This window comes from Nansenia antarctica (genome assembly GCF_963989245.1).
Source record: "Nansenia antarctica genome assembly, chromosome: 1".
Classification (NCBI taxonomy): Eukaryota; Metazoa; Chordata; class Actinopteri; order Argentiniformes; family Microstomatidae; genus Nansenia; species Nansenia antarctica.
Window position 1 is genome coordinate 114,615,410 of NC_137674.1, and position 9,700 is coordinate 114,625,109.

A 9,700-nucleotide genomic window follows, 5' to 3' on the forward strand; every position below is an offset into this window, starting at 1 on the left:
GACCACAGAGGAACACAGAGGACCACAGAGGAACACAGAGGACCACAGAGGACCAGGATGTGTTAACTGAGTGACTGCGCCTGAGACTGAGAACATCGCAGCCCAGCTTGTTGACCTGAGTTGCACCCAGAGGTCAGAGGTCAGAACTGTTACAGTAGATTGTTCCTGACTGAGACAAGTAAACATCGTACCCTTCACACTGTAACTGGTCTTAAACACGACCAGACATGAACACACACGATGCTAACGCTAGGAGATCCACCCACTGCTGGACAGAAACACTGTTGGCACAACAAACGTCCTCAGGTGTAGATCAGGCTGAGCTTGACAGGAAGGTCGAGAAACAACAGGTTGGATAAAGTAGCATGGTGGCACCTAGAACCTCTCTCATCTAGAACCCCTCTCACCTAGAACCCCTCTCACCTAGAACCCCTCTCACCTAGAACCACTGACACCTAGAACCCCTCTCACCTAGAACCCTTCTCACCTAGAACCCCTCTCACCTAGAACCCCTCTCACCTAGAACCCCTCTCACCTAGAACCCCTCTCACCTAGAACCACTGACACCTAGAACCCCTCTCACCTAGAACCCTTCTCACCTAGAACCCCTCTCACCTAGAACCCCTCTCACCTAGAACCCCTCTCACCTAGAACCCCTCTCACCTAGAACCCCTCTCACCTAGAACCACTGACACCTAGAACCCCTCTCACCTAGAACCCCTCTCACCTAGAACCCCTCTCACCTAGAACCCCTCTCACCTAGAACCCCTCTCACCTAGAACCCTTCTCACCTAGAACCCTTCTCACCTAGAACCCCTCTCACCAGGGTAGAACCCCTCTCACCAGGGTAGAACCCCTCTCACCAGGGTAGAACCCCTCTCACCAGGGTAGAACCCCTCTCACCAGGGTAGAACCTCTCTCACCAGGGTAGAACCCCTCTCACCAGGGTAGAACCCCTCTCACCAGGCTAATCAGCTTATCAAAGTAGTTGGTTGATCATGGGGGGGGCAGTGTAAACGCTGGGGCAGTAATGGAAAGCAGCACTCACATTGTCTCTGTTTGTAAGGAGGGTGAGAGTGACTCACATTGTCTCTGTTTGTAAGGAGGGTGAGAGTGACTCACATTGTCTCTGTTTGTAAGGAGGGTGAGAGTGACTCACATTGTCTCTGTTTGTAAGGAGGGTGAGAGTGACTCACATTGTCTCTGTTTGTAAGGAGGGTGAGAGTGACTCACATTGTCTCTGTTTGTAAGGAGGGTGAGAGTGACTCACATTGTCTCTGTTTGTAAGGAGGGTGAGAGTGACTCACATTGTCTCTGTTTGTAAGGAGGGTGAGAGTGACTCACATTGTCTCTGTTTGTAAGGAGGGTGAGAGTGACTCACATTGTCTCTGTTTGTAAGGAGGGTGAGAGTGACTCACATTGTCTCTGTTTGTAAGGAGGGTGAGAGTGACTCACATTGTCTCTGTTTGTAAGGAGGGTGAGAGTGACTCACATTGTCTCTGTTTGTAAGGAGGGTGAGAGTGACGCACATTGTCTCTGTTTGTAAGGAGGGTGAGAGTGACTCACATTGTCTCTGTTTGTAAGGAGGGTGAGAGTGACTCACATTGTCTCTGTTTGTAAGGAGGGTGAGAGTGACTCACATTGTCTCTGTTTGTAAGGAGGGTGAGAGTGACTCACATTGTCTCTGTTTGTAAGGAGGGTGAGAGTGACTCACATTGTCTCTGTTTGTAAGGAGGGTGAGAGTGACTCACATTGTCTCTGTTTGTAAGGAGGGTGAGAGTGACGCACGGAGATGAGGATGAAGAACAGGAAGAGAGGCCATAGCAGCTCGATGACCAGCTGCACCTGCAGGAAGAGAAACAGGTTAACAGGTTACTCTCTCTCTCTCTCGTTAAGGAGAACAGGTTACTCTCTCTCTCTCTCTCGTTAAGGAGAACAGGTTACTCTCTCTCTCTCTCTCTCGTTAAGGAGAACACGTTACTCTCTCTCTCGTTAGGGCTCCACACTGGCACCCTCTGCTTCTGATGTATTTGATGTTTCAGGTTGTAAAACAGCAGCTTGCAGCTACAGCTGGATATTATCTTTACACATAATATTGTAATAACAAAATGCTGTGATCAGTTACAGATGTCAGTACTATGTCAATGCAAATTAAATCAAATGGTAAATGTACTGACTTATATAGCATCTTATTCCAAAGCGCTTTACAATGGCCTCTGATTCACCCAGTCACACACACATTCACACACCAATGGCGGCAAGCCCCCCAGGTCAGCCCCCCCCCAGGTCAGTCTTACCTTGTTCCTTCTGCGGTAGGTGAGGTTCTTCCAGAGTAGGAGGGAGAGCTGCGTCAGGACCCCCATGGTGCTGCTAGCTGCTACCAGACCATGCTGCTACCCTGAGATACAGACAGGGGAGGGTCAACCATGGTGCTGCTAGCTGCTACCAGACCATGCTGCTACCCTGAGACACAGACAGGGAGGGGAGGGGGGGGGTCAACCATGGTGCTGCTAGCTGCTACCAGACCATGCTGCTACCCTGAGATACAGACAGGGGGGGTCAAATGACCATAGTCTTTACAATGGGAAGCTGCTACTTACACACAAAGACCACTAGATGGCGCGTCTTGTAAATTAGCCTGTCTCCTACACAGAAAAACTGCAGAATAGCTTCATACTAGCTTATCCTGATGTGATTTTGAAAATGTAGGGATACTGGGTGGTAGAACGCACATATCTAGGAAAAGTCATGAAAGGAGGGTCCTGAAATTTGATGGAGTGCAAAGATATAACCTTTTTTTAACTCACTTGGTCAAATGACCCCACCCGTGGCTTTTCTAGTGTTAAACTGATCATCTGACCCAAAATAATGTAAGATATCAACCTGCTGACGTGCTGCACCTCGTTTTCTGTATGTAAGATATCAACCTGCTGACGTGCTGCACCTCGTTTTCTGTATGTAAGATATCAACCTGCTGACGTGCTGGCACCTCTGTAAGATATCAACCTGCTGACGTGCTGGCACCTCTGTAAGATATCAACCTGCTGACGTGCTGGCACCTCTGTAAGATATCAACCTGCTGACGTGCTGGCACCTCTGTAAGATATCAACCTGCTGACGTGCTGCACCTCGTTTTCTGGGCAAGTTTCAATATCTTTTAGCAAATAGAAGCATGAGTCTTTAATTCAGTATGGTATTGTTGCTACGGTAGCACTTGGTTGGTACGTCAGTTAGTATACAAAGTATCCAACAGAACAGTTAGTATACAAAGTATCCAACAGAACAGTTAGTATACAAAGTATCCAACAGAATAGTTAGTATACAAAGTATCCAACAGAACAGTTAGTATACAAAGTATCCAACAGAACAGTTAGTATACAAAGTATCCAACAGAATAGTTAGTATACAAAGGTATGAACTAGATAGAGAGGTATTGAGAGTGCAATAGAAATGTGCAATAACTCTATTCTAAGTGCCTATTTATACATTTATATATTTTTACAGTATTATTATAGTATTATAACACCACTGACCTCATGTCTTTTAGCTTGCTTTTATAGTTGTTTTTATTTTCTTAAGATTGTTGTCTTTATTTGCACGTGACACCACGGACCTCATTGTCTCTTAGCTTGTTTTATAGCATTTTAATTGTCTAGTGTGTAATATTTGTGATATGTTATATGTGTATATGTTTGTGAATGTTTTCTGTTTTTTGCACCTTCAGAAGAACCACTACAATTTCATTGTATAGGCAACTGTACAACGACAATAAAGTCTATTCTATTCTATTCTATTCTATTCTATTCTATACAACAGACGTTATCGGCGGATGCTATGAATGACTCTCCTGGTGCATTCTGAAAGTAATTGTAGTAAGATGTTCTTGAATGTTCTCCACCATGCAGTATGAATGAAGCATGAGGAGGAGAGTTCTAGAAGCATGAGGAGGAGGGTTGTTAACATGTCCTGCGTGTCACAGGGACCTCATCCCCACGTTGATCTACAATCCTCCTTATCCTAATGAGCTTACATGGCTGATGTCCCAGATGATGTTTTGCTCAGTAAACACTACCTGCACTGTGCAGACAGACAGGACAGTAGATACTACCTGCAGACAGACAGGACGTCCTATAAACAGTCCTCTCCGCATCATATGCTACGTTAGGAAGGATCTGAGTATCCTAGGCTTGTTTTAACGGTAATAATAAATCACACAGTAAGTATTTTCATTTACAAACCCACCTGAGAGCCTCAGGTGAGCCTGAGAGCCCCTGTCTAACCCCGGTGCCATGCAGCTATCTGAACACTCATCTGTTTACAGCAACGTCCTGTCTGAAGCCTTTATGAACATGAGCACTGCCGTAAAATGCTCCATTAATGTCTTAAGTGACGGGATCGTGAGCTCTCCTCAGAGACAGGAGACTGGTCTGGTGACAAGTCAGATAGTGTCTCATCATGTCATGTTTGCATGAATGACCTGACCTGAACAGCTGAGAGAACAGAACAGCTCAGGTGTGGCTGAGACACCTGAGACACATCCACCTGCCTCTCTCCTCTGGAGGAAACACAACCACCTGGTCTGAACCGAACAGTCAATACCACACCCTGGAGAAGAATGAAGATATGTACCGTATGTAGACATTTAATTTCAGTTAATAATCATCCTGTGTGTGTGTCTGCGGTACGGGGGAGGATGGATCACACCCGGGGGAGGATGGATCACACCCGGGGGAGGGAGGATCCCACCCGGGGGAGGGAGGATGGATCACACCCGGAGGAGGGAGGATGGATCACACCCGGGGGAGGGAGGATGGATCACACCCGGGGGGAGGAGGATGGATCACACCCGGGGGAGGAGGATGGATCACACCCGGGGGAGGATGGATCACACCCGGGGGAGGGAGGATCCCACCCGGGGGAGGGAGGATGGATCACACCCGGAGGAGGGAGGATGGATCACACCCGGGGGAGGGAGGATGGATCACACCCGGGGGGAGGAGGATGGATCACACCCGGGGGAGGAGGATGGATCACACCCGGAGGAGGGAGGATGGATCACACCAGGGGGAGGAGGATGGATCACACCCGGGGGAGGAGGATTGATCACACCCGGGGGAGGAGGATGGATCACACCCGGAGGAGGGAGGATGGATCACACCCGGGGGAGGGAGGATCCCACCCGGGGGAGGGAGGATGGATCACACCCGGAGGAGGGAGGATGGATCACACCCGGGGGAGGGAGGATGGATCACACCCGGGGGGAGGAGGATGGATCACACCCGGGGGAGGAGGATGGATCACACCCGGAGGAGGGAGGATGGATCACACCAGGGGGAGGAGGATGGATCACACCCGGGGGAGGAGGATTGATCACACCCGGGGGAGGAGGATGGATCACACCCGGAGGAGGGAGGATGGATCACACCCGGAGGAGGAGGATGGATCACACCCGGGGGAGGGAGGATGGATCACACCCGGGGGAGGGAGGATGGATCACACCCGGAGGAGGGAGGATGGATCACACCCGGGGGAGGAGGATGGATCACACCCGGGGGAGGGAGGATGGATCACACCCGGAGGAGGGAGGATGGATCACACCCGGGGGAGGAGGATGGATCACACCTGGGGGAGGGAGGATGGATCACACCTGGGGGAGGATGGATCACACCCGGGGGAGGAGGATGGATCACACCTGGGGGAGGATGGATCACACCCGGGGGAGGAGGATGGATCACACCTGGGGGAGGATGGATCACACCAGGGGGAGGAGGATGGATCACACCCGGGGGAGGAGGATGGATCACACCCGGGGGAGGAGGATGGATCACACCTGGAGGAGGGAGGATGGATCACACCTGGGGGAGGAGGATGGATCACACCCGGGGGAGGGAGGATGGATCACACCCGGGGGAGGAGGATGGATCACACCCGGAGGAGGGAGGATGGATCACACCTGGGGGAGGAGGATGGATCACACCCGGGGGAGGAGGATGGATCACACCCGGGGGAGGGAGGATGGATCACACCCGGGGGAGGAGGATGGATCACACCCGGGGGAGGGAGGATGGATCACACCCGGGGGAGGATGGATCACACACAGTCCTGTGTAACACAGTAATGTCAACTGTCACTGCAGTCAGTAATTCACTCCCGACAATGTCATAATTCAGCTAAAACTGGGATGTTTTAATGTATCAACAACGCAGTAGCCTACATGACTGGTTGTATAATACACACAGAAGTTATCCACATTTAATACAGTAATAGAAATAGAACATCAACCTGCACCTCTACACGGGACAGAAGACAGAGATCCCCCTCTGGCATTAAGAGGTTTGCTCACCTTTAGTATGAGATTATATTCCTTTCCTCCAGGTAAAAGTGCCAAATAAGAGTCTCCGGTGGCTCATTGGCTCTCTGTCTCTGTCTCTGTCTCTCTCTCTCTCTCTCTCGCCAGTGTTTGTAATTGGAGATGAAGGGCTGCGTTCGTAAACTCGCTCTGAGAGCGCCGGAGCGCACACTGGGTTCAACGTCATAAAGGAACCCGGTAATTTGATTGGACAAAGAGGCATTCCATGAGTGCTGATCAGGTTTCCAGAGCGAAGTTACGAACGCAACCGAAATGAAAACACATTTCCGCCCACTACTCGACGTTGATTGGACAGAACGGGATTATGACGACAGACACCGGTTCGACATCTGATTGGTTGTTTCTAGACGTCAACGTCATCTTTATGTTGGTGTCTGTTGAGGCGGATTGGCCAGGAGGGTGAGAAGCAGCGCAGTGCTGCACAAGGTCGAGTACCGCCGCTGAACAATAACAGAGGAAGTACTTTGGAGGCATATAGCTGACTAAATTCAAATGCCAATTATGAGATTGCAATTGCATGTTCCACTTTTGCATGCATTCTTTCAGACAATATTCCAATTCAAATGCAATTCTAATGATTTGCATTTTCATTTTCATGTACCCGATGTGCACATTCGCTGTCAATAATATTAAAATGATAATGCAAAGCCATTTGACAAAGTCATGCGCTGCTTTGCTTTGTAGCTGACAAAATTCAAAAGTTCATTCGAATGTGCAAATGACTTTGCAATCCCAAAATAGCATATTCATTTGCCACTTTTGCCTGCGTTATTTGAGTCAATATTCAAATTGTAATGCAATAATGTGATTCGCAATTGCATTTACATGTTCTAGGAAACACATCCGCTTTAAAGCTGACAAAATTCAAACTCTCTATGCAATTCGAACGCATCCGGGTACTTTGCTCTCCCGTCATGTCCACGCCCCTTTTTGGGTGATAAAAGTGTAGAAGTTTGACTGGCGGTCAATGGAAATTTCTGGTCTTTGCTACTTTAATCCGATAAAATAAGAAAACCGTAGTGCTTTTTAGATATTAGGAGCCCAAATCCGATGGCCAGTTAGGCAAACTATTATATAGTGTCGTTGCCGATCAATGATCGACGTCGTTAGCAGAGTCTTCTTCATATAGAAGATATGCTTTTAACCGTAAACTCAATGAACCGGGAGTTCACCCGCTGCTCTAAGCAGCACCGCTTGCTGCTGGATGAAACTCCCGTTGACAGCGGGGGGAGAGAATAGTTCTACCCGGGAATTCCCTCCGCGCTGTGTCGACCGTGATAGGAGTGTAGTATCGACACCATTCAAATGGTTTTGGATTCCCTGTCCTCTCCCCTATCCGGACACGTTATGTTATCCTAACCCAAGGTAAATCATAGTTATTAACCCGCAAAGGGTGCCTCCAGGCACCGTCTTTGCCCGTGAATAACACCGGCTATGAAGGTGGTACAATCACAATACTCCTTTGCTAACTTCACCATCGGTATACGGTCATTTTGAGCCCTTAACCACCGCGCTGACACCCCGAGAAGATATGCTTTTAACCGTAAACTCAATGAACCGGGAGTTCACCCGCTGCTCTAAGCAGCAGCACGTCATGGAGGATATCAGCGGGGGGACAGACAATTTCTACCCGGGAATTCGCTCCGTACTGTGTCGACCGTGATAGGAGTGTAGTATCGACACCATTCAAATGGTTTTGGATTCCCTGTCCTCTCCCCTATCCGGACACGTTTGAATTGTTATCAGCAGTGATGACAGATGATGTTTCAGGTTTGTGAATCTTATTAGAAAGGTGACTGACTCACTGACACTACTTTTCCGGTTTGCTGATGCTAGCTGGCTATCATAACATAACGTTATGTTATAATGAAAATGAAACATAGCAAGGTACTGTTACGGTACATGGTAAGAAATCAAACAAAGGATAATACTTATACAAATAAAGTGAATAACAGGCTGATAGTCTTTGATATCTGCACTCTGGTTGACTGAGTAACAAGTGAAAAAGAATGATGTAACGTTAATGTTACAGCTAGTAAACATGGAGTAACCACTGTACTGTACATACTTTGTGTTTTGTCCCCCGCCCCCACCTGTGGTGTATGTCCCCACCTGTCCTACCCGCTGTACATACCTGATGTTTTGTTGTATTGTTCTTCCCATGATGGATGTATGTTTATCTTGTAGATAGTAATAGTTATTTGTCTGTATTATCTTGTAGATAGTACTAGTTTTTTTGTCTGTCTTACATGTAACGATGAATTGAGAATCAAGGACCCCAATTGAAATAAGCCAGTGGCTTTCTTGGGTTTTTATCCTGTTAGTTGACCTTGTATGTAATATGTACTTTCATGTACCTACTTCTGCAAATCTTCTAATAAAGTTTTCAATCAATCAATCAAACCACATTAAGTATGCCCTTATGGTAGTATGTATGTATACAGAACATGACTCAAATCTATCCTAAGATGTAACGCTAACTAACTAAGTTTGTTTAATGTCCCAGGGGGAATTTGATTTCACAGTACTATACACAGGCCAACAATACATGTAATATATCGTCATATAACACAGGACAAGACAATCAATACAATATAAGTGGTGAGCACAGAGTCTGCCCTGATATACATACTATAACATAACTAGCCTCAGCCCATCAATTATGTAATTCTATACAAATATAAATGATGGTGACTGACGTGTGTGTGTGTGTGTGTTTACTGTCTATTTTGTAATACAGGTCAGCTGCTATCCAATGGCGCGTTCTGGCCTGCAGGGGGAGCTACGTGTGCTGACCTCCCTCTGTGCCCAGAACCACCACAATTAGTTTGCTTCATTAACGGGTGTGAATGTATATGTGTTCTCCAGTGCCTTTTGTCCGCTTTAAGGTGGTGGTAAGTTGAAGGTTGAAGGCAAATGTTTCCGCTCTGCGCGCACATTATATTCTCCCTCTGGGCTAAGCCCCGGATCTCCTACAATCCTAAATCCGCCTCTGTAGCAGAGGATGCCTCAAAATGGCAGAAACTGACAGATATGTTCTCTGGATCGACTGTGAGGGCTAGGCCTACTACAGATACAGCAGCCATGTCTCATCACCGTGGAGTACGTCAACAGTGAGTGAGTACACTGGTGCACACTTGCATTGGTATACTTGCTGTCCATGTCACTTACTCCGCTCTATAGTTTTTTTTTTTTTACAAATGGTATATTCAACAGACTGCCAGCATGTTGATCGGCGGTGTCGGACCGATTGTGTTGGGCCGGTCTGAGCCACATGGCAGGGCCTAATTTTTGTCCCAGTCCAGCCCTGCCCCTATCCATCTCCCCTAA

At 47.8% G+C, this 9,700-nt stretch overlaps 1 protein-coding gene across 1 annotated transcript in view; it reads right to left on the reverse strand.

The window, feature by feature from the left end:
• abca7 (ATP-binding cassette, sub-family A (ABC1), member 7) overlaps window positions 1-2,387 on the reverse strand; it is a gene marked incomplete at its 3' end in the record, with an annotated part of 109,576 nt that extends 107,189 nt beyond the window's left edge. Inside the window, 2 exon segments of the mRNA XM_080530532.1 lie at window positions 1,752-1,845; window positions 2,298-2,387. Of these exon segments, the coding sequence (XP_080386658.1) occupies window positions 1,752-1,845; window positions 2,298-2,363 (160 nt within the window). The 5' untranslated portion in view covers window positions 2,364-2,387.
• Window positions 2,388-9,700: the final 7,313 nt, after the last annotated feature.